The sequence below is a fragment of the Scomber japonicus genome, chromosome 10 (genome assembly GCF_027409825.1).
Source record: "Scomber japonicus isolate fScoJap1 chromosome 10, fScoJap1.pri, whole genome shotgun sequence".
NCBI classification, from domain to species: Eukaryota; Metazoa; Chordata; class Actinopteri; order Scombriformes; family Scombridae; genus Scomber; species Scomber japonicus.
The window spans coordinates 16,991,408-17,016,493 of record NC_070587.1 but is presented as its reverse complement, the minus strand read 5'-3'; the positions used below and the strand labels follow the sequence as shown (position 1 = coordinate 17,016,493).

General features: G+C 39.4%; 1 protein-coding gene across 1 annotated transcript in view; it reads right to left on the bottom strand.

The window, feature by feature from the left end:
* The window catches only part of adcy2a (adenylate cyclase 2a), a 65,630-nt gene extending 41,953 nt beyond the window's left edge, over window positions 1-23,677 (bottom strand). The window contains exons 1-2 of the mRNA XM_053326611.1: window positions 23,230-23,677; window positions 18,344-18,541 (exon numbers count right to left, since the gene is read on the bottom strand). Coding sequence (XP_053182586.1) covers window positions 18,344-18,541; window positions 23,230-23,460 — 429 coding nt within the window. The 5' untranslated portion in view covers window positions 23,461-23,677. The remainder of the gene's footprint in view (window positions 1-18,343; window positions 18,542-23,229) is intronic.
* Between the last annotated feature and the right edge of the window lie 1,409 nt (window positions 23,678-25,086).

Here is a 25,086-nt window from a genome sequence, read left to right as displayed (position 1 = left end):
ACCTCCTTTATTAAACTAAATTAACATGATCATCTACAGAATGATAAATCAGTTTTTGAACCAAGTATGCATATCAGTGAAGTATGCTACCAATAAATTTCACTAAAAAAAGGATTTAATTATTGCTCTTTGTTTCATAATAATAAAAAAAGAAATTCCCACAATAACGCTACCTGACATGTCATTCCACACAATGCTGCTCACCTCCTGCTAGTAGGGCAGAATTGCAAAGTCTGCGGTTTCCCTGTAGGATCGGGCTATTTTTAATGTATGGCAGAGGGTTCAATTTTTTGTCCACTGGTTGGAGCAGACCTATTTTGCATGCAAATTACATGAATAATATCTATGATTTAAAATATTTTAAATTAAATAATGTATTCATACCCAAATTCTACCAAACTGACTTCAGATCAGTACGCCAACACAACATACTGGAATGCTCTCCGCCATCCGGTGCCTGCCTCTCGATCCAAACTCTGGATAACTGCTTTCAATGCTGGGAAACTAAAAATGTATAGTGCTACTTTGCAGATATTACTATACATTTGGCATTTATAATGCTGTTGGACTTTACACTGTTTAAAATCAGTTTTTATGGTTTGACAGAGGCATATTTTGAGTTCTGGTACTGAGCTGGTGTTTGGGTTTGTATTAATTGGCAATCGTGCTGGTTTTGTTCCACAGACCTGGCAACCTGGAGTAGGGCTGATTCCTTGATCGGGGGATGGGGATAGGGAGACAGGGCTGCTGAGCATGAAGCTACGTCTGTTTGGCCAGCAACCAGGCAGCATCAGGGACAACTGATTTAGTATGAACAGCTTGTTAGAAATGTGCCTGTATTAATTAAATTGTCAACTAAAAATGAAGCAAATTTAAACACTATATTGTATGTACTGCACTTATACTTTATTTTATCTTATGTCTAGTAATATTGCTGGTTTTGCTTTCAATCTTGTGTATATTTATATGTTGTATGTTCATTTCATATCTTTTTTGATGTGAAAGTCCTTTACAAATAGAGTTATTAAATAAACATTGCTTTTTAAATTAAAAAATAACATTAACGTGTATATGGTCTTTTAAAATCACATTAAGCACAAAAGTTGTTTTTTATAATGCAACTAATGCATGCCACCCAAGCCTGTTCCAAATACCAAACACTCACAAAATCACCATCTGTGACTAACAAAGTATTTTAAATTATTTCCAACCTTAAAAAAAGGTATGTAAATATTCTCATGCCTAGGTGAGCAGCAGAAGCAGCAATGGTTGCTGCTATTATTTCCTGCAATGTTTACAGAGCACGAAACAATGTCAAATTGCTTATTAAAACTAAGACACTGTGGTAACAGCCATGGTACCAGTGACCTTGTTATTGCTATAGTCAATGTTAAAAGCCACAGTGCAGGATATATCATTTGTGTTTGTTTAATTTAAAGCAATATATATATCATACATAAATACTGTATATACTGTGGTCTACGTGTACTATCTGAAAAAGGAGTCACAAGCAGCAGTGCTGAGATGCCCAATAGTATTCTTATTTCTTCTTCTTTGTCATTGCTCATTCCTTCACACAAAAAGGTCACAATGACAAAAGGTTGCAAATAATTGCCAGAAATACATTTTTACACAAAATGGTAATTGCTATATTATACAACAAATACAGTTAGTGAGCAGAATCCAGATCTACGTAGGTTATGCCTCTCATACATTCTGCTTTCTCTGCATGCTTCCTGAATAGACTCTAAGTCCTTGTGACGATCAGGGGTGAAGATGTAAAAGCTTTAAGCTCATTGAGGACTGAGGAAGCTACTAATTGTGACTCAGAAGAACAGATCTTACTCAATATAGAGTTATGGAGCCAGACAGAAGGTCGACCAGAAGGTTACCTGAACACATTATAACCTGGACCTTTGTACAGTAAGCCCATGACTCATCATGAGTGTCTTTAATCCCAATGACAAATATGTGTAACATTTGTACGCTAAAAAAGTCTCACACAGTCACTGTATGAGACTATATGATAGATATCTATTTCACATAATGACAAAACGGTAAAATGTATGCAAATACTGTATTCCTACATAATTTAACTCATAACATATACTTATACACTGTCCTAGGAGACATCAAAGCTTTGACAGGTTTTTAATTTGTTTCAAAAGCCATGCATTAAATGGCATGTAGCCTGTGAAGTGTATAATTTGTTTCCTGCTCACAAGAAAGGAATGGCTTGCTTGGTGGTTCACCTGTAATGGCATTTTTCATTGCCACATCTATACCTCATTTTCTCTGTGGAACTACACTATTGATGAGACAGCCTGTGATTATAAAAGCCAACCACTCGACAAGAGGAGTGACCTCTGATGTCCCCTGACCCTGGGCAATGGCACATTATGATTAGGCAATGAACAGGATCCTGTCATAAGGTGTCAGCTTGAATATTTGACCATAGCAGGGGTGTTGTACCTTTTCTGGGAGTGTGCAAGATTCTAGCCCCATCTTACCCAAGTATCCAGCACCCGGAGTTGCTCAATATTAAGATAGTGGGTTTATTTACAAAATCAAATAATGCAGATAAAGCTTGATTTAACTTCAGGGTCTACAAAGGGCAATATAACAAACAAAACAAATCCTAACTGGGAAGTTATCAATATAACCAAGCAAAACAAAGAATCAAAGGAATAAGGTTCACCAAAACTGGCAGTCCAACCCTATTCATCCCAAAAGAAGGGAACAAATTATCGGGGTAGGAAGTGCAGCCGTCTGGGAGAGGAGAGAGACAGGAGATGCCCCATCTTGGCTCTTTAGCAGACTTCCTCTGGAAGCTGCTTCATCAATCACCTCATTGTCCCCACACTCACTCATTTACATAAATGTGCACACAGACATACACACCTGATACATATACACATCTAGTCTGATGAACTAAAACACCTTTTAACAAAAATCATGACCACAGTCATAACATCCCCTTTTCCAAGAATTAAACAGTCTCCTATAATGTTTAATTCAAGTGAAATTTAAGGAGATATGGAAAAAGCAAAAATCAAGTTACATTTTCTATGCCTTTCCTATGATAAATCTGCACTGAAGTGTTACTCCTACCAAACTACATGGTCCGTCAACAATGACCGCCAAACTACATGGTCAACCTTTGAAACATCTGTCTCTCTTTCACAATCAGTGAAGCTTATCTTTGTACATGTGCAATTTGACATTTCCAGTCTCCGTAATAATGTCTTGTGCATGAAAAAATATTTTGATTATTCAGAGAAAATCAAAACAGGGATTATGCAAAAGATTTAGTCCAACACAAATGGAACTGCACACAACTGCACTAAAACTAAAAGAACATTATGAGAGAACATTCGTGTTATAGTGAACTATTACTCAGAAAAGAACATTTATCATTTATCTGGACTCTTCGTGTGTGTTCCTGTGCCTTGGTCTCTGCATAATTGCAGCTACATCAACACAATCCAGAAAATAACTCCCCAATATCTCTGTATCACTGCCTGACCAAGCTTTAATGGGCAGTTTTATTTTATTCTCACAATGTCACAGTTCAATACTGCTGGCGACAGGAGTTAGGATCCCAAAGGTAAACAGGAGTACAGAGTTGAAATGCTTTTGAGGCAATTTACTGAGAAGTTTACTGAGAAGGAGTTTCACATTGGAGCAGAAAAGTAGGCAAAAATAGCTGAAATCTAGCAAATAAAGAAGGTGAACAGTCTCTTTATCATATGGAGCAAATGGCTAAACTTCAAACAGTCAGGGAGAAGTATGTCAGATCACTAGCTGAGGTAAGAAAACTAAACAAGGCTGAATAGTTACACACATTAAATAGGTCATAAATGTATTTCTAAAATAGGTGTAAAAGACATTTCAACCATTTAGATTTGAATTGTGGAGCCAGGCTTCACAAACTGTGTTTCAAGATTTCTGTGTTCAGGATTTAGTGGGCGGGTCTGAAAGTTGGCATAAACCCACCCCTGCTGCTGTAGAGGTATAAATACATTCAGTGCACACCGGTGGCAGCTGCTGGTGTTTTAAACAGGGGAAGCTCACTTTACGTCTTCATCATAAAACTTGTCATATCAAAACAAGGCAGTTACAAATAAAAGGAGTGTTTAATTGAGGCTGTTATATGCTTCATCTATGCCACAGAACCACAGCAACACATACCTGAAAAAGATATTCAAAACTAGCCACAATGAATGAACAAACAAACTAACGAAACTTGAACAGGTTACAAACTCAAAAAATCTATGATTGTGTTTTTTATCTACAGTGTGTTATGTACAAACGTGAAGGTGAACGTGTATGTGAAAATCGCCTGGAAAAGAATTTTGGCACTTTGGCATATGACTACTGTGGCATGCCACTATACTGACTGTTTAGTTGGCTGTTGAGCTGTCTATCAATGGCCCCTCCAAACATTTCCTCCAATCATCATACAGCAGCAGAGCGTCCGACCCGCTGCTCCATTGACCGCCAGAGACGCCCAGCGTCCAGGGGTGGGACGAGTTTGTCACATTATCCAATGAGCGTCTTATCCTGGCTTGTTCCGCCCTGGCCCAAAACAGCAGTTGGGAGAAGCCTCATTGAACACCCTTGAAGCTCTGAGTCTGCGGCGGACTGCCAGTGTGTGATAGTGAAATCACTTCGGCAAATAACAGCGTCAGCAATAAACAGGATGACATAGTTGTAAAATCAAACGCATTCAAGTGCAGATTAGATGTGATGTAAATTATAATTTTAGTGTGAATTTAATACGACAGTTCTGACAATTTATTTGATGAAATTTTAGGGGAAGGTGAGCTTCCCTTGTTGACTCAGAGCAATCGCCCCTGGCACACACTACTACTACTACTACAGTCTACAGTTAGCCAGTTAGCTGAGTTAGCCACCGAGTTAGCCGCCGAGCTAACAGCTGAATTATCCATGTTTCTGGTAGAGGTGGTGACTTTGATTGACAGGTGACACTTGGTAGGGGGCGGGGTTTCAGCGAACTCGGCGGACACAGCGTTTGGGAGCAGAGAAAGAGGCTGATTTTTCCACAACTTTGAAGCCTAATTTCATATATTTGGCCATTTTTTAAATCATTCATATTTGGCAGGGTGGTTAACAACACACTTTTCTGTGGTATGTCAAACTCAGAACACATATTTATTCTTACTTTACACAGACTTTAAGGGATGAAAGCCCAGACGAAGTACTGCTTGCAGTATTTCTGATTTGGGTCAACATAGCTATTCATTAGTAGAGTGGCTGAATGTTATTAGTCATTGCAGAGGCAGAAATGCTCTCAAACATGCAATAATTCTCTACCAGAGCCAATGAAATGGGCATCAACTCATTAAAATCCACCAAAGTGAGTTAATAGACTTTTTAAATTATGTAAGAAACTTTAACAATTTGTTAAACAATTCACAATTAAGCAAAATGTTATTTATTCCTTGGAAGAGGAATGCGAAACCATTTACTTGCTTTACAATACAAAAGAGAGCTGCTAATTGCTGCAAAAATATTACTTAGGAAAGAAACATAATTTTCTTAGAACACAGAATGCCTGAAAAGTCCAATGAATGCTGCTAACTGAATCCTGAAACTATACCGAAGATAATGCAGGGCTGCAGGGAGACAGACAACTGCTGAGTTCTCCTGCATACTTGACTTGATGTGGTAATACAACTATGAGGAGCTTCCTTCCATGTGGTAAAGGCAAGTGTATATGGACACTCTCTGACAATTAAGTGGACAAGGCTTTTTTGTGGTTCATCATGGTACATTCTACTTTCAGCCCCATGAATCAGTTCCTTGATAATGACAGTGAGGAGGGTTCATAAAACAAATTATAGAGATGCAGTGTCAGATTACATCAGGCTTTTAGTCTACAGTCTGTGGCAGAGATTAGTTTAAAGGCTAGATTTATAACATGAGCATGTGCTGTGTGTGTGTGTGTGTGTGTGTGTGTGTGTGTGTGCTTTTTTCATTTCTTGCTATAGAAACACTAAATCTGAGTCTTAGGAAAAAGGAAAAAGAGAGACTTGTTGATTTACTGTGAAGATGTATAATTATATGGTGTACAAAGGAAACATTCGGCCAAAGCGCTTGGTTTGAATGGATTTCCACAATCAGTCTGGGCAGGGTGTAGCCTGGCTAACGCCAGACCCTACCACAATTGAGGTAGGGTCTGGCGAGGAGCCATTCATTTCCTCGTATTTGAGGCGGGATCAACGAATGTCGATCAAATGCTTCTGTACGCTACTGGACAAACTTACAGCCAATCATATCAACGATAGACAATGACGTATTCAGAGCGTGTAGGGAGCAGCGCGAACACATCCTTTTTATGAAGGGAAAATCATGTACCGCAAGTTTTTGTTCTATTTTCAAAGTGAACTTGCCTTCCAGTTTATTTAGCACACAATCTACCGCTGTTTCAAACAGTTGCTGCACCTCTGTGGCCGCCATGCTGGATGTTTCCTAACTCAGGCGAATATTTTGTCTTGGTGGCCATGCTAACTTTCTGAGCGAAGTGGAGTGTTGCTGGAAAGAGCATGGGTTTACCCAGGCTCGGCACGGCGGCCATGCTCCCTGAGAAAAATGAATCTCATTTTACTAGCACAAAGCCTCTTATGTGATCCAAGAAGATAGTGCAATTATTCCTCTTCTTTACATATTGTCCTGCATCTCTGTTAGAGATTATCTCTCCGAGCTGATCTCTGCCTCCCTTGCTTGTATCACTCCGTCTATTTACCTTTTCCATCAGTTGTTCCTGTCCTATTTTTATCTATCCTCTTTTTTACTATTCCAATCTGGCAGGCCTTTTTCTAACACCCCATTTCCCACCTCTCCTGTCCCAAATTCTAATGATGCTGGCTCTGTACTCACAAAAGACAGAGTACGTGTGTGGATGTGTGTGAAAGAGCCAGCGAGGCATCGAGAAAGACTGAGAGAAGGAAGGGAAGAGATGAGGCAGGGTCCAGAAATCTCTAAGTGAGGGTAGAGGCTGGACCACACAGATAAGCCCTTCTCCCCACCGTCAGTAAACAGAGAGGGCTTTGAGGGGAGAGGATAAGCATCCAATTGATTTCAGGTTGGAAAATGAAGAGTGTACTATAAACAAACTAACTCTGGGAAAGTGAGCTGAACACAGCTGAAGGAATATTTGGAGCCTCGGTGCCATTTCTTTTACCTGTACAGTGTGCTGTTCTGACAGTGAAGTATGTAATGTAACCAGCTCTTCTTCTCATACGGTCTCACTGCCTCTCATTGATGTCAGCACAAATAATATAGTTATTTGACAGATGACTACGTCCTCTATGTGGGGAAGCTTCTTCATACCACTCAAGTTTTAAAAACAATTAAAAAAAACAAACATATAGGAGGACAAGAAACATTATACGTGCATTATACTCAAGCAGTTTGGATAAGCTACACAAGTCATGTTATTTCCTGCAGTGAAGAAGTCTAGGTAGCTTGTTAGAATGCAAGGGCTTTGTGGAAAATAATATGCAGTGACATAAATAGAACAAAAAGGAGGGGGATATTTCCAATAGAATGATGCTGCAGTAAAATTTCAGTTTGTCTAAGTAGGAGGTCCTCAGACAGTTATTTATCCTGTGCAGAGAACAGTAGAAGCTTGTATGTAAAAACAGGCAATGGTAGCATAAAAAACGCAAAAGGGAGTCATGAAGAATGCAGGATAGCCCATGCAGCACTGTGAATTTCAACAGTCTTACAGAGGAAAATGACAAGATGTAGAGATGATTAAAGCAACCCTGATCCCCTACATCACACTAAAGTACATATTATCAGACTCACTTTAAGTCACAAAATAGTATTACATATCAGGCCACACACAGTAAATGTAATGAAAAATGTATTACCTACATGTATTTTTTTTATTTCTCCATGAATGACTGGTTATCACTATGAGCTGCCACTGTAATCTAATCTGCAGACAAAAACATTGGACACTTAGACCTTTTAGATTCACCATCACGTACCACTTCACTACCACTATATCAATTACAGTGTAATCGAGACTTTAATATCTACAGTTGTGATTTCCCAACTGTATTGTGATCCCAACAGTGTTTCAGTGCTATTCCTCTTTCATATCATTGCCTCCCTCTTTCTCTCCACTGCCCTCCAACTGCAACTCATTTTCCAGCCTAATCTTCTTTAAATGTATGATACGATAACTCACTTGACACATTGCAAATATCCAACATTATGTTACATTTTCCAAGATAATTAACACATTTACTTTTCTCATGTTTTACTGAATGATTTACTCATAAACAATTTACTGATGTGTTGCATTTCAAATGGAAGGGAAGCAATTTGTATAAACAGTTTTTGTGCTTTTGTGGACTATACTGGAGGGCATTCATCAACAGTGAGTCAGAAGTCCCTGTAATCCTTAAAATGCAAGGCCCCCAAAACACAGAACAATATTGTACTTTAGTTATAAAAAAACAAAATGTTTTATTTAACTAAAGTAAAATAAAACAAAAAACAAGCTAATTAAAATGTTATTAAAATAATGACAGCACTGCTAGACTACATTTGAGATACAGTGTGAAAAACTGAGTAACTGGCTATGCCACAGACAAACTCATTCATCCTCAGTCATCAGTGGCTCAGTAAACTGTATGGTTATACAAAATAATGCACTACACTAATACTGAATGAGATTTCAGGTAATACTGACTTGACTCAATTCCATTAGATGACTGATAGTCGACAGAAAAACATGAATGGTACCAGAGTATAATTCCTGTGCAGTCACTGCAAATTGTAAACAGTCTAGAGTCTACAGGTGTTGAGTCTGTCAATTCATTTTTGATGTTACCCTTCTCTTAAGACCATCAGTTGACCTTGACTTGCACAGAGCAAAAAAGTAATGTTAAAAAACCTGACTATCAGTAGAGAAATAGAGCATATCATTTCTCATCTCCCAAAATCATAGATATGTAGCTATACAGTACAAGAAGCATAATAGTCACATCCTGCGCAGCAAAACACTATCATGATTGAAAAATGAAACTTTCAACACATTTTAAGAATCTGGACACTAATTATCATCTGCTATGTTTGTCATTATAATTCCTCCATTCTCCTGTCTTTATGTAATAAGAGGAAAAACTACATAGACACTACTGCCAGTTCAGGAGAAATCCTTGATAGGCATCTCAATACTGAATTTAAAAAAATGTTCATCACTTTGTATTCTATCAAATTCTGTCTCTATTTAATCCTACTGTCAATAAACATGGCCACTGTGGTCTGTTTTTTATGGTATTCGTGCCTAGCCACACCAACAAGCAAGCTTTATTGGCATCCCTCGCAAAACAGGTGGCACTAATAGGATATTAAAGGCTGTGTAAAGTGAATTCTTGAATTTCTTCTAAACACATTAAATAGGTCATAAATGTATTTCTAAAAAAGATGTAAAAAGCATTTCAACCATTTAGATTTAAACAAACTGTGTTTCAAGATTTCTGTGTTCAGGATTTAGTGAGCGGGTCTGAAAATCACTGCTGCATTACGCAACACGGTGATGATTGGCCCCCCTGCTGCTGTAGAGGTATAAATACATTCAGTGCACACTACTACTACTACAGTCTACCGTTAGCCAGTTAGCCGAGCTAGCCGCTGAGCTAGCCACCGGGCTGGCAGCTGAGTTAGCAGCAGAAAGCTCTCAGACATAGCGTCCATGTTTCTGATAGAGGTGGTGACTTTGATTGGACAGGTGACACTTGGTAGGGGGCGGGGTTTCAGCAAACTCAGCGGGCACTCCCACAGCATTTTGGAGCAGAGAAAGAGGCTGATTTTTACACAACTTTGAAGGCTACTTTCATATATTTGGCGATTTTTTAATCATTGAAATTTGGCAGGGTTGTTAACAACACACTTTTCTGTGGTATGTCAAACTCAGAACACATATTTATTCTTACTTTACACAGACTTTAAACAGTTCATTTTTCACAGAAAAATACTATTTGTATCTTTTACTCCTGTCTCATGATTGGCTGCAAACCTTCCACATATATTTTATAGAGCAATTTATACTCAGGCAGAGCAGGATTAAATAAAACCACAGATAGATGGAGAGACTGATAGATCAAGTAAAGGGAAATTGCAGTGTCACAGCAGCCACGTCACATGATGAATTATAATTAAAAGACCAAATAGAATAAAAATACTCTATTGACTCTATATGTATAATATATGAATAATTTACATTAATCGTTTACTCTATGAAATTAAATCATGGTTCTCACTGAACTTTCATGAACTCAGTGACAAAACTGAGGTCCTCCTCATTGGCACCAAATCTCCCTTAGCAACACCCAACTCTTTCTCCATGACCATCAACAATTCCACTGTTACTCCATCCCCTTAGGTAAAGAGCCTGGGTGTCATCCTGGACAGCACATTATTTTTTGAAGCCCACATGAATATTGTTACTTGGTCTGCATACTTCCATCTACACAACATCAAGCGTTTCCATCCCTCACTTTCACCAACCTGCACCGCTATCATTGTAAACACCCTGATTATATCCCATCTGGACTAATGTAAATCTGTTCTCTTCCTCGGAAATCTCTTCATAAACTCCAACTGGTCCAGAACGCAGCCCCTCGTATCATCACCAGAACTCCCTCTATTGAACACATCACTCCTGCCCTGCAGCAAATTCATTGGATCCTGCATTGATTTTAAGACTCTGCTCCTCACTTTCAAGATCCTTCACAACCACCATCATATATCTCTGAACTTATTCACATCAACACACAGTCCCGCACTCTCCGATCCTCTTCTGCCATCCAGGTCTCTGCTCCTCCTGTCAACTTAACCACCATGGGGTCAAGAGCCCCCCCCCCCCCCCCCACCCCCCCACCCTCCATTGGACCCGCCTTTGGAAATCTCTCCCACCAGATATTCACACTCTGTCCACACCTTTAAATCCCGCCTGAAAATGCACTTATTCCGAGCGGAATACTCTGCCTCACACTATCTATCTATACACATTCATATTTATTTATTTATTTATTTATCTTTGTACACACACACACACACACACACAGTTATTTTGAAGGTCTGAAGTACAAAAATAAACTGTCAGGATCGGAACGCTTACCAACAGATGAATCAGTAATATAGAATTTAATGAATAAATGTAAGAAATGTCCAGGCGAGCAGTCTGTCTTTGTTATATGGGGGAGTGAGATGAGACTTCATTGCCACAGGACTCCTCTGTTTCGACACAGATGAGATTCGTTGAACGGAGTAATGGCAGCTGGCAGGAATAACATGTGGCATTATTTGTCACAGTGAACAAAACAAGTCTCTTGCTGAAAGTGACACGCTGTTTGACCAGTAAGTTGTGGAGGAGATGAGAGACAGTTAGTGTACCGTACTCCTCTCCACAAACAACTTTGAGAGCTCCAGAGAGGTCCACATCACAGAACCAGTCATCCAGCTCAGTTTGTTTGTGTCACTGTCTCTGATGCTGCCCAGCAGACTACAGCCAAGAATACAACTTTTGCCACAAGAGACTGGGAAAAGATATTGCTGCACTCATGTTCCTTCTGTGTTGCACTTCCAATCCAGTCTGTCATCAAGGTTTTAGTTAAAGATGGAAATGGGGTTTGTTGTTGCCCTCTTCTTTATGAAATCCACCACCATATTCTTGCTCTTGGCCCCATTTAACAGTAAGTGGTTGCTCCAACACCACTCCACAACACAGCCCACCCAGGTCTCTGAGACCTGAAAACTTGCAGATGACAGGGCTCAGACTTGTGCTGAAAGTCAGAAAGTGTGCAGAGTGAAAAGGAAAAGGCGATAGGACAGTCCCCTGCAGTGTTCCTGTTCTACTCACATCCTGTTAAGACATACAGCCCCTTAGTGAACAGCAAGACGGTTGTGGAGGCGTCTATCTGCATCCTCTGGAACTGCTCTCGCAGCAGCAGGGGCTGGATTGTGTTCAAGTGGCTGTGTACTAGAGCAAGACAAATTGCTCCTGATGGTTACACCAGTGCCTTGCATGGTAGCTGCTGGTGTGTGTGTGTGTGTGTGTGTGTGTGTGTGTGTGTGTGTGTGTGTGTGTGTGTGTGTGTGTGCGTGTGTGAGAGAGAGAGTGTGTGAGGCAAAACGGTAAAGTGCTTTGTAAAAGCAGCCTATTTGAAAAGGCATTGGAGAAATCACAGTGCAGCCTAGCTTGTCCAGATGAGAGTATGCTCATTGTAGCAGGTGATGGCTTTGTCAGCTACAACCTGAGGGTGGTGGGCGAACAGCATGATGAGCTCTGAGGTAGCCCAAGACCAACCTCTCCATGACTTCCATCACATAGCGTGTGAAGACAACAGGCCTGTAGTCATTTAGGACATATGGAGATGCCCCTTTGGCATCACAATGAAGCAGGATGTCTTCCACAGCACCAGAGCCCCCTGATTTGGTAGAATTGCAACTAGCTGTTTAGCACAGACCTTCAGGACTCTGGGGTCGATGGCACAGTCTTTTGACATGGCTACTGGAATGATGGGGGATGATTTCCATGTTGTTTGTTGGAAGAAATGGGGGCGGTGGTGGGTGGGACACTCTGAGCCGCTAGTCATCACAAGGGAGGTGTGAGAAGGAAGTGAAGGTGGAGGCAAGGAGGGTGTGAGGTCAGTGTGGTTAAAGAAGGAGGGGATCTGGGGCTGAACCTAAATTTTAGTTTATTTTCTCTGTTAAGGGAGCTCACAAACTGAAAGTTAGCAGTGTGACAAATTCCCCCTGAAATGACTATGAATGCATTCAGCTTCACTTTGTAATCTCATGGAGTTTGGAGGCATTTGTAATCTCACGGTGACAGAGTGGATGACATTACTATGTCAACCACAGTTTAAGGCACAATGTACACAGTGACAACAATCATTTGACACACAATATGGTCAGTTTAATGCCCTGGCTAACACAGTAATTATCATGTGCCTTCCTTCTGCAGTCTCTGTTGGTCTCAACAGTCTGAGTTTAGAATATGTTCCTACAGCCATGTCTCTGTGAATCACATAATTCTGCCATCCAAATATTACCACTGGGTCTTGGTCAGTATATCGAGCTAGACCATTTTATTCGTCAGGGACCTCACATTCACCATTATGATGGAAGGAAGAAATCACATATACTTTCTCCTCCTTGATCTTGTCTGGCTCCTGCCCTGCGCCTCCTGCATTTTCAACTTGTTTGGGATTTGGGGCCTGACTCTGGGTAGTAATGCAGGTTTTAAGACTGTGATCAGCCGTTTTGTGAAATAAATGATAGCCCCGCTCGTGCTGGCATGGTTTTCTGGCACTAAGACTTCTAAAAGCACCAGTAAAACCAAAAGATATCTGCTCAGCCACACAATATCTTAGGATGAAAAGCCATATGAAAAAAAGAAGTACAAAAACAAATGGACTTTAAGAGGGGCTGCTGCAACAGGCTGCCCCTAGAGTGGCTCCATCTTGTATCTGGATGGTGAGATAAAGCTGATATTGTAGCCTCCTCCATTTCACCCCACCCCACTTCAAGACTGTGCAATATGTCCGCAGCACAAATTCACTCTTCCAAGTTACCCAAAGTTGAACTGAACACAAAAACACCATACACGTCATTAGTCACTTATTCTGTCTATTGCATAGCAAGCACTGACTATGACTAGGCAATTGTAAGTGTGTGCAAATATACATGTTTGCGGGTGTTAGAGCATAAAATTTAAATAAGAGGGAACCCAGACATTTTACACTCAATGTTACTCAAAGTACACTCTAGTAAAATAGTACACTACAACTAAACCACAAACCACTGTATATTAGCATGGAAGCAGTAAGAAAGAAATGCTCAGATACAAAGAGACCTTTAGATCTAAACATAATTTATGCATTCATCCTCTGTCTCCATATCTCTGTGTGTGTCTCATGTCTCTTTGGCTCTCTCCACTTAATATATTTCAAAACATTTTTTTCCAATTACTGTATATGCCAATATCTTAGCAACTCATCCACAAGTTCTTTAGTTACCATTGTATTTTTTATATAGCTGCACATACACACTCATTTTATTTTATTTTTTAAATTGTCTCTGCGGGCAGCAACACTTTTATCCGCTGACTAGCTACAGCAATACTGAATGAAAGACATGCGACAAAAGCCATCATCCCTAATGAGCTTAGAGCTATACATGACAGGTGAGGCAGTGGGAGAGTATGAAGCTCTCCCTCTAATCACTCTCTCATTCCCATACTTCTCATAGCTACCTCCTAGCTACAGCACAGAGAGCATTTAATTAACTGACTTTTACTTTGTCTCCCTCCATTTTTTGTCTGCAGCAGACATCCACTTAGCAACAGCACCGTAACACCAGGGTGACCACAGATTCAAAGACTTGGTTATTAATCTAATTGCCTGATAAGCAAATGCTCAGCATGCTTCACATGCTGGATTACAAGGAGAAGAACTTAAACAGTGAGGACAGCAATGCCTTCACAATTTGCTGAAGGTTTAGATCCTGAAGGGCCTTTCGGTTTTATTATGTTGGATCTTCATATGTCAAAAACACTGTCATGCATTCATATGCAAACTATAAAGTATAAAACATATTAATCTTATCAACCAAATTAAATCAATTAGAGCATTCACATGGTTAGCAATAACCTGATTGACCACAAAATACATTTACAGTTGAGTTGATAATGTGGTTAGGTCAAGCCAGATTCAAGTCATTGTGAAAATGATAGTTACAACATGACTAAAATGTCTAAAATATTGAAAAAGCAATTGGCCACTGTAATTGTTCCTCCAGACCGTGAAGATATCCCTTCTTAACACAATTTTTAACTCATTGCAAGAAATGAGAGACTAATTTTTTTCAAAGTTTAACTGGAGCTAATTCTGATCAAATCTTCTGAAGTGAGTCTTTTTAGTATAACAATTTGTGTAAATGTCCTTCCATCACAGCTCAGCAAGAAAAACGCAAGAATGCTCAGTTCCTTTGTAATGCAAAGAACTGCATTATAAAAGGCATATTTTCACAGCCAGAATGGATAAGAAAAAATGTTATAGTGACCAAATTATTATAGTACTGGCCTCAATAGCTTGACAGCTAAAGTGCCATACATTTTTCTGCCACCTCTCATATTCAACTGGAATCCTGGAATGATTTTTAGTCTTTTTAAAAAAGTAAGATAAACTTGAAGTGAATGGCAGCTCATTCATATGACTTTTTGATAGCCTTTGATGGTTTACAGATCAATCAGTATATTCAGACTGGGTTTCTACACTTTAATAATATAATTAAGCTATTTTGTTTAAACAAGGGAACAGCTCTAGGGGAAATTTGATCCTCCCTTGTCAGTCTGAGATAAGACAAACTTTTCCTTACTGTATGGTGATCAAGATGTCTCAAGGAAGACCTAAAAATACCCATGCAGGCTCTAGAACACTAATACTATTTTTCTATTTTCCTGGGTTATCGGTAAACAGCAAATAAACATTTAAAGCTTTTCATAATTGACTGCACGAGGATATGTGACTAAAATTAATTTCACTAATACTTAATACTTAATTTCCTTAAGCTATAATATGGCATCAAGCCCTTAAAAACACAAACGGGATGCAGTGCCATTCAACAATAATGTCTCTCCAGATAAGTGTTAATTAACATGACTAAGATGCAGCAGTCAGTGAGCAGAAATTGCATAATAGCCTGACATTTTCAGTGAGCAAAAGAAAGGAATGAATAGAGTGGTGTGTGAATCAGTGCATCTTTAGATACTGCTTTGTGAAAGACAAATTCGCACTAGCCATTCGTCATGCTTGCATACTGCTGAATGAATATTGCTTTCAAATGTGTTTCAATGAGTCAGGATGTATATGGCTGCTGCAATGAAGATGCTGCTGTTTGTTTGTCTTGGCACATCTAACTGTAGCTGTAATGTTACACAATATTGTAAAACAAATATAGGTATATAGATGCAGCTTCAAATATTCTTTAAACATAACTACATGTCTGTCATTTCTTGTACATGTATCTCATAAAGGTTAAAGTTCAATGTATATTTTACTTACACTGTAAAGCCTATCGCCTGAGCTTATGCTGCCGCACTCAAAAATAGTCAATATAAGCCTCATGGGCAAACTAGTCTCAGATGAACAGCGTTTCTTACGCATATTGACTCATACGGCTGCGTGGAATTGAGAGAACAACATGGGAAATAGTCAGCAAGCCCACAGAAGTGCCCTAAGAATCTTGATAAATGTATGCACAAAAATTATCTATTGATTTACACAAGCTGATTTACAACAGTTTCATTCAACACACCTGCCAGGCTTCCTTTATACCAGCTGATTGCACTCGTTCCCCGCTGTGACTGATGTATGATCTACCTTTGGCTCTCTAGTCAAAAGGTAAGAATATGCCATTTGGCTGTGTTGATGCTTCTGTGTTGACATCATGCAGTATGGCAACAAGTTATATTCCTTGTATCATTTTGGCAACTCACAAACACATACTGTCCTCAAACAGACTCTTTCTCTCCATTTTTCTACCATTAGTTGAATCCTTCTGTGAAGTGTAAATACAATATGACATCTAAAAACAACAGAAATCTCACAGCACTTTTGGGTACATAACATTCGGTTAACAATTTGCACAGCAGCACACCTACAATGTACACATCAGAGATACTGTAAATGAGTCCAGACAAAGTAACCTACAACTGTGACAAAGCACATTGCAGAAAAAGAAGCAGTTTATCTGTGAGACATTAGACATCCTCTCATTCAGTCCTGCAAATAGCCCAACCTTTCTCCTTGATTTACTACAATGTCTGCTGTTCTAAACCCTTGTGTCAGATATAAATCATTTGTTCTTCTTTTCTGACAGAAAGATGATTCAATTGTAACAGATTCAATGACTAGCTGGTAATTACTCAGTGACTGATCAGATATTTAGATTTTTCTCTAATTTTTTACAATATTGTGTAATGTGATTCTATGATGTATGGATTTGTTTGTTAAATCATGTCATACGATTGAGAAGAAAGCACTTAAATGCATCTGAATGATGGTCGGTCAAGGACATTTCAACCTCTTTACAACAAGATTTGAAAGGAAAGCATTATAACAGATGTTCACAATAACGTGAAGCGACAAAGTATAGATTGACAATAAACCAATAGTTTTTCAATAAAATAAATACATGGTTAATATTTTTAATGACCAGGTGTTGATATTATAACATTGTAAGCTGCTGCCATAGCTGGCAACTCATACTTAATTATGACATTTTTTTCATTTTGCTCTTTTAGTAACAGATGGCCAGACTTCAATAATACAATTTTGATCCCATCATTCAGATATAATCTATTGACTTTTTTAAGAAGAGCACATGTTATTTTTCTAGCACTCACTGAGCCCAAAGCACCAAATAAATACAATTTTAAAAAAAGACAAGAAAACATGATGAAATGTTCAGGCAGCATCGTGATCAATGCAAAAAGACCTGTTTTAAAACGTAGGTCAGAAAGCACAAGAGATGAAATGCAAGCTTAAGGAGATTTTTTCCAGGCCATCTGAATCTCCATGTCTTGTTTCACATTAATCTGTGTTCATTATAACTACACTCCACGCCAAAGACAGGAGATAGTCTACTCTCTAATCACAGACTTAAAAATAAATAAATAAATCACATTCAGTCTGGCAAGCAGCTGTTTATATTTAGGTATTAGGTAGAAGCCAACTCAAGCTGTACATAAAACAAGTGAATAAAAGCCAAGTAAAATTTCTAGATCCTCTTGGTACCAGATTTCATGCTGTTTTCTGGCAATCAGGGAAATGCCATATTTGTGGAACTTGTGAACAAATTAATATGATATCTGAGACTCTGACAAATGGAAATAATCAAGACCTGCAAATGTTTGGGGGTTCTCTGGCTGACTTTCACAAAATATGTACTTCTAAGGCCAAAACATTCATACAGACGTTCACTGAGATATCTCCTTGTTGATGTGCTTAGTTGTATTTGACCCATGATTGCTTCACTGGGATTCTATGAAGAATTTCATCTTTCAGAGATATGTAGAATGATGTTTTGTCTTAATTTACTTTTTAGACAAAGTCACCATTTACAATCTGTCGTACTGTCCTTGCCTCAAGCTACTAAATCTCTTCCAACAAATTCTCCTCTGAGCCAAACTATACAGTAAAATAGTAGAAACACATCAAAGAAAACATGGGTTGTACCACACTGTTCTTCCACAACAAAGAAATCCACCACAAAATACATCTCTTTGTCTTACCTGATCCCACGGACAGACGATCCCGCCAGAAAACATAAAAAGGTAACCCATGGCAACCAAGCAGGCCCAAATGACCAGGGAGAAAACACGTAGAAGCTTCTTGAAGATGGACTCAATGCAGACCAGTACAAACACAGCCAGGAAGATGGCCAACGCCGTGGGCACGGTGATTACAAAGGCCACATGGTCCTCAACGTTCTGGAAAAAGAATAACCAGGACAAAACAATAAAGAGCATAAGATAGTGTACAAATAATGAGACACATGGACAGGCTAAGAGTGAGGGGAAGAGATGATCATAGACAGGAGGAATAATTAATCAGAGAAAGAATTAGATTTGTCTAAGAGATATAAATAAATAAATGAATAAATAAAAAAGTAAATTTAGAAGACAGATATTTTGTGGGGGCCTTAAACAACCTAACTGTGCTATAAAAAGCTTCTTCTCTAACTCTGTCTTACCTCTTTAGTGTCCTGAAAATACAAACAATCAAGGCAGACGTGACTCACTGTTAATACACAATAAATCAGATTCTAATTTTTCACTTTTATAAAACACAACATGGTGTCAGTGCTAATTACTAGATGCAAGCTGAGGAAGACGTCATTGATAAGATGAAACAAATGCCCCTCTGCTCTGTATGTCCTTCATTACATTTGTATTTGAGCCACAAGGAATTGTGACTCATACCCAGAAGGATATGCTGGACTGACAAACACATTCACTGTGAAATATAATATGACCACAAAATATGTAAAAGGGTGAAAAAAAGCTTCAAAATGTGTCTTCTGAATCCCATGGATCAAATACAATAATGCTATTTATATAAGATATGCATGTCTAATTCCCAGTACCTGATGGCATCATTGTTCCTGTACCTTTAATACAGTGACATTGTCTTTTTACATGTTTATTTTGCAAACGGTGTACACATGAATGGCCAATGCATATGTAGTTTAACTCTATGAAGTACTTTGCCTACTGTCCAAGGAAAGAAAGAGCACAAGTCATCCTTTTTTTGTCTGAGGGGTTTTTACTTGAGCCCACAGAGTATACTGTGGCACTGCTCCTACAGTAGATGACTGAGTTGTTCATAGATATACACCTTTGTAGGGATAAAAATAAGACTGGCTAAACAGAAAAAGCCCTGTGTTAAAATTACCCTAACATTATGGCTCAATTTGCAAGCCAACAGCCAGCAATCCATATATTCTTTTCAAATTCAGAAATGTAAAGATACTATATACTGAGAAAACAGTGAGTGAGGAAAAACCCTAAAAAGCCACCAGTATTAACTGGAGGCAAGATTGAAGTCACATCCATAATGGATTTGATGCTGCCTTTCTGAAACACACTTAGATCTGAAAGTTGTAATAAAAATTTCAGGAGTTTCTTCAAGGTGGATGTAGGGGAATAGCATGGTGAAATGAGTCGTTTGTGCTGTCTGCCTTTGCATGGAAGCACAGATTCATCCCATCGCTGCTCTTCTAAACACTCCTGTGTCATATACTGGGTGGAGGGTGATTCCTTCAAATTTAGCACATTGTCAGGACTAATTTGCTGACTTGCTCACTTCAGGACCTCGCTGCTCATAGAGTCTGTGTCCTCTTCCATCCATAAAGAACAGCGCTTTACTTGGTCTCTTTTTTTTTCTCTTCTTCAAAAAAACACAGATAAGTGTCACTATCTAAATTAGAGCACACTGAGCAAATCAAAGACTGAATTTTCAATGTACTTATTTTTACTTTTGTTGTAAACATGTACACATTCATGCAAACTGTTAATTTCAAAAAGAAAAATGTGTTTTTATACACTGCAGAAGTGATCTAACCATCTATTTTTCTGCCAATCTTTCTCTCCTTCCATGCTGCTCATTGCATTTGTCCTCCTCTCAATCTCGCTCGTTCTCCTTCTTTGCCCCCACCCCCACCTTCCCTCTGTCTCTTTTTCATGCACGCAGTCAATGCAGTGGGACAGGAGAGGATGTGTGTGGCTGCAGAGAGCCACAGAGAGTTTGTCTCGCCCAGAGCAGAGCTCCAAAACAGCACAGGATTTAGGTCAGCCAGCTAGCAGGATGAAGGGATGATAGGATACAAATAAAAGAGGCAGAATATGAGGAGGTGAGAGATGACACAGGCATGAGAATGGAGAGAAATAGAGGATGATAGAGGACAAAAAAAAAAAAAAAAAAAAAAGCCATGCCTATCAAGCATAGCGATAGGGTGAAAAAAACAAAAAACGAGAAAGGATGTAGGGCAGATAGACTGAGCAGCAGCCTGACAGAAACAGACATTTACTGAGATGCTTGTTCATTTTGAGCCCAAAAAAACATTGTTACCAGAACTTGGTGTTTTATATTTTAGTGTCTGTTCTTAGGAATATATTTTCCCCAAAACTAAAGATATCAAAAGATTTTCTAAGCTCTGCAGCACCCATGTTTCTAAGTCTACATTAATACTTGATGCTTTAGCAGCATCCAATCCTTTTTGTTTTTTACTTTTACATTTTATCGAAGCTTTCACACAAATACCTGATATCAGACAGAATTGGCAACTTATTACACTCCATTTCCATCTTCAGTCTGACATTGCCTCCACTCTAACCGGGGGAGGGGGATTCAGTTCAATCACTACGGCTAGTGATGACGTGGTGGGTGACGTACTGCGAGTTGGGCAGTGCTTGGTTTCGGCTCATTCATTTTAATGTGTCAGCCAGGTCAGAAACTTTCTCATAATGCAGAGAGAAATAGATAATGCAGTAACAGAATCTTGATTCATATTTGATCAGCACTGCCAAGATTTACTCTTCCTTGGTTCTGGCGCATAGCTTGACAATGGTGTTAGTCTTGCCTGTGGCAGTGATTGGCTAATCAGCAGTTCGCCTGTGGCACTCATTGGATCGATAGCTTTTTTAACCAATAAACTGCTGTTTCATTTCACGGTACCAGTCAACTTGACTCAGTGGAGTGGGCAGATTCAAAGGTCTTCATCCAGGCAAACAAATGCTGCCAGCTGGATCAAATGATGAATCCACAATTAAAACATACATTATGTTATTCATTGGTACAAATACCAGTCATGGCTACAGTGATGAATCTCAAAAATGATGAATGCTGATTAACTGCATAAATATCTCCCCATGTGCTGGACTATAATAAAATCACTTGTGACCACTAGCTCATTCTGCAGGAGCTTTTTAAAATGCAATCAACAATTAAGCTGCCAGATTAAATATGATTCATTGAGAGATTGTTGTCTCCTCTACTTTTTTGATAAAAGGATCTAAATACTCCCTCATTAAATATAAGGGATTGTGTTGATTGCATGGAAAAGCATTCTCTGGCTCTCCAACCTGTTGTTACTGACTTCACCATCTGTCAGCTACATGTCATAGTGACTTTCCCATATGAGACAACTTTTGATTGGATTTTGTATGTTTAGATACAATACTGTACATCTATCAGAGGCTGCTATCGGGGACAACTTTCAGAATTAAGATCAGTAGGTTGGGGACAGCTTGTCCAATGGTGGTCTAAAGCCGTGTCTCAAATGGGAAAAAGCTGATTTTTGGGTTAGTGGTTAAGTTCAGGGTTAGGTTATGGTTAGGGTAAGTGTAAGGGTTGGAGTTAGTCAAGTACTGGTAATGGTTAGGTTGTGGTAAGTCAGCAGGAAATTAATGTAGGTCTATGTTATGTTCACGTAAGAGACCATGGTGTGATATGTGGGTGTGTGGTCGGTCATATGCTACTTTTTGGCACAAATCTCAGACTAAGGACCAGCTGCAGACAGCACGTCCAACTAGGGACAAAAGCCCTGTCTCCAATTGGGAAAAGGCAGATTTTTGGGTCAAGGGTTAGGGTCAGGAAAGCAGTGGTGATGGTTATGATTAGGGTAAGTCTCAAGGAAAGGATTGTAGGTCTATGTAATGTCCCCAAAAATGACCATTGTCTGTGTGTCTCTGTGTGTGTGTGTGTGCTCTCTATCTCTATCAGTGTGTTTTAGAGGAATTGCTTCTTAATAGCAGAATCAGCAGAGACTTGGAATGGGAGAGGTACTCTACTAATGCAAAAATATGATCTGCTATAATAAAAATTATACTGGTACATCTTTATATCCTCCTAAAATCAATCATTAAATTGTATTCATACATCACAGTGTTATTAAAATGTTTACATATATATGAATCAGGCAGGTTATTTAGGAGTTAAATCACAGCCAGTTAAAATGTGAGCTTCAAAATAATGTTTTGCTTTTTTTTTTTAACTGGAGTGCTTTGCCTTCACTGCACTCCACTGTTTTTCAGGTTTTTAGAGTGAAGATAACCCTGTCAAAATAGTGACGGAGGGAAACTGCTCTCCTTTCTGTAGTTCAGCCAACCATGAGCTCAGACAATAACTAAGCCCTTTATTCCCCCCTCACTTTTATCTCACCCTTCTCTTCACATTAGTGCTGCGATGAGGACCACATGCGGTAAGTGTGTGTGTGTGCATAGTATAGGTGTTGTACGAGCACAATGGTATGTGTGTGCACTGGTGTGTGTTGGTGTGTGTGTCTATGAGTCTAGTCTCAGTCTATGAGACATGGGGGAACTCATGTGTTGTGTCTGACAAGCAAGTATACTGTGTGTGTGCTTACAGAACATGTGTGTGTGTGCACACACGTGCAAAGATGTACCTGTCCACACAGAGTTTACACTTATAAAATTCCTATAGATATTATCAGCACAATTTACAGTTAGGTTACAAGGCTATATTCAACTTATCATGCTGGAATATGATGCCACCCATTCATTTTATGGTCCCTGATGTTTCTTTGTACTTTTTAAATTAGCATAATGCATCCATGTGTGTTTGTGTGTATTGTGCATGTTGTGAATGTGCAGCTTACCAGTCCTGAAGCAAAGAACACAGCCAGTAGAGCCAGGCAGGCTCCCATCACTATAAGCAGCAGAAACACAATGAGAGGATGCTGCTGGCTCATACAGTAGTAGGACTCATACAGCCAGTCCGGGGACCTATTCCTCCTACCCTGACCTCGTCCTCCTCCTCTATCCCCCTCACCAGACTCCCCTGTCCGGTCCAGGAGGTACCGCTTCCTCCTTATTGCCTCTTGCCACATGGATCTTGGAGCCGATAGGAGGGAAGAGGAGGGAGGGCAACCAGAGGAGACGGAGGAGGTGGTCACGGTATTAGTATTAGTATTAGTAGTTTCCACCACAGATGAGGAGCAGTTGCTCTGTTCCACTCTCCTGCTGTTGTTGTTCCTGTTGGGGACCCTGGCGTGAGAGCTCCTGATCTCCAGTGTATCCTTGGGTTCCTCCTCCACCTCCTCTCTTAAGTCCTTCAGGCGGAGACAACTGAAAGCTGAGGCTGTGTCTGAGTCAGAGGCAGCGTGCGCTGGCCGAAGAGGTGGCAAGAACGCACCGAGGGTAGAGCGCAGCATCCTCCTCTGCCTCCTCCTGCCAACATGTTGGAGCGGGAAATGAAGGGGAGCGCAGAGACTGAGTGCTCTTTAGAGTGAGAGAGAAAAGTGGGAGGGAAGTGAAGGGTAAGGGGAGGGAGAGGGGGCTAAGGGGGAGGGGAAGAAGAAAAAGAAGGTGCAGCAGCATTAGTGGGGAGAGAGAAGAAAATAAAAGAAAAAGAGAGGAGAAATTACCACAGTAACATTTATGCAGTATGCAGTTCATGCAATGTAATTATTTGGACTGAAAACTATGAAATGCAGGTTTTAAAAAAAACAACAAAGAAAACACCTAGATAAACTGTTGGATGTCTGCTCAGTCTCAGAGATGATGATGATTTTCATAACTGGGATAAAAGTGATTTGGCTAAATGCCAGATTTGTTCAAAGCTCTGTCTAGTCAAAGGTGAACTGGTGGCAGATGCATAAGAATAAAAGTAAAAGCAATGAAATACTGATCTACTACTTGATATAACTTCATTTTGCAGGCTTGACCGTGTGTCATGAATGAGTGGTTTCTATCAGATGACTCTTCCAATCTTCTGTGTGAATAAGCAGCTCGGAGAACAGAGCAATAAAAAATGACATTGCCCAAACACTACATGCAGTCACCCGCAAAGAAGCATGTGCACAGACCCTGCACGCACAGGGGTCAGCCAAAACATCATGAAAGTGCTTCTGGCCAAAGTGCTGCTTTTGAATAAATGCTGCTGCAAAGATGAATAAATGATGACTTCCAGATTCCTTTAATCCCCTCAAAACATGACCTAGCTCATTTGAGTGCCGAGTTTAATTCTGCATTATTACAGTACAATGCAAAAATGATAATGATGCATATTCATACACTATTTTCTGTGTGTTCTCATTTGTGAGTGTGTGTGTGTGTGTGTGTGTGTGTGTGTGTTCATGCTGGGCCAGTACATTTATTTTGCAACAGGCATTCACATAATAAAGTAGGTGGAAAGTCACCAACCAACATCACATCTATCCTGTGTGTCTGTGTCAGTATTGTTGAGGAGCTGAGCATAGTTTCGTTCCACTGCATCATATCATTCTCACTTTTTCTTAATTAAAAAAAAAAATGTGCATAACATTAATGCACTCACATACTACATGTTAAATATTTCTTACGAGTAAAATTCTTTAGAACCACAAAGTAAACCATGACAAAAATCTGGGCTTTCAACTGGTATGGGTCAAAAAGCAAAAAAGCATTCAAGTTCATACCAACTATAGCTACTATGTGTCATTAATAGAATACTGTTTGTTGATGTCATTCATATC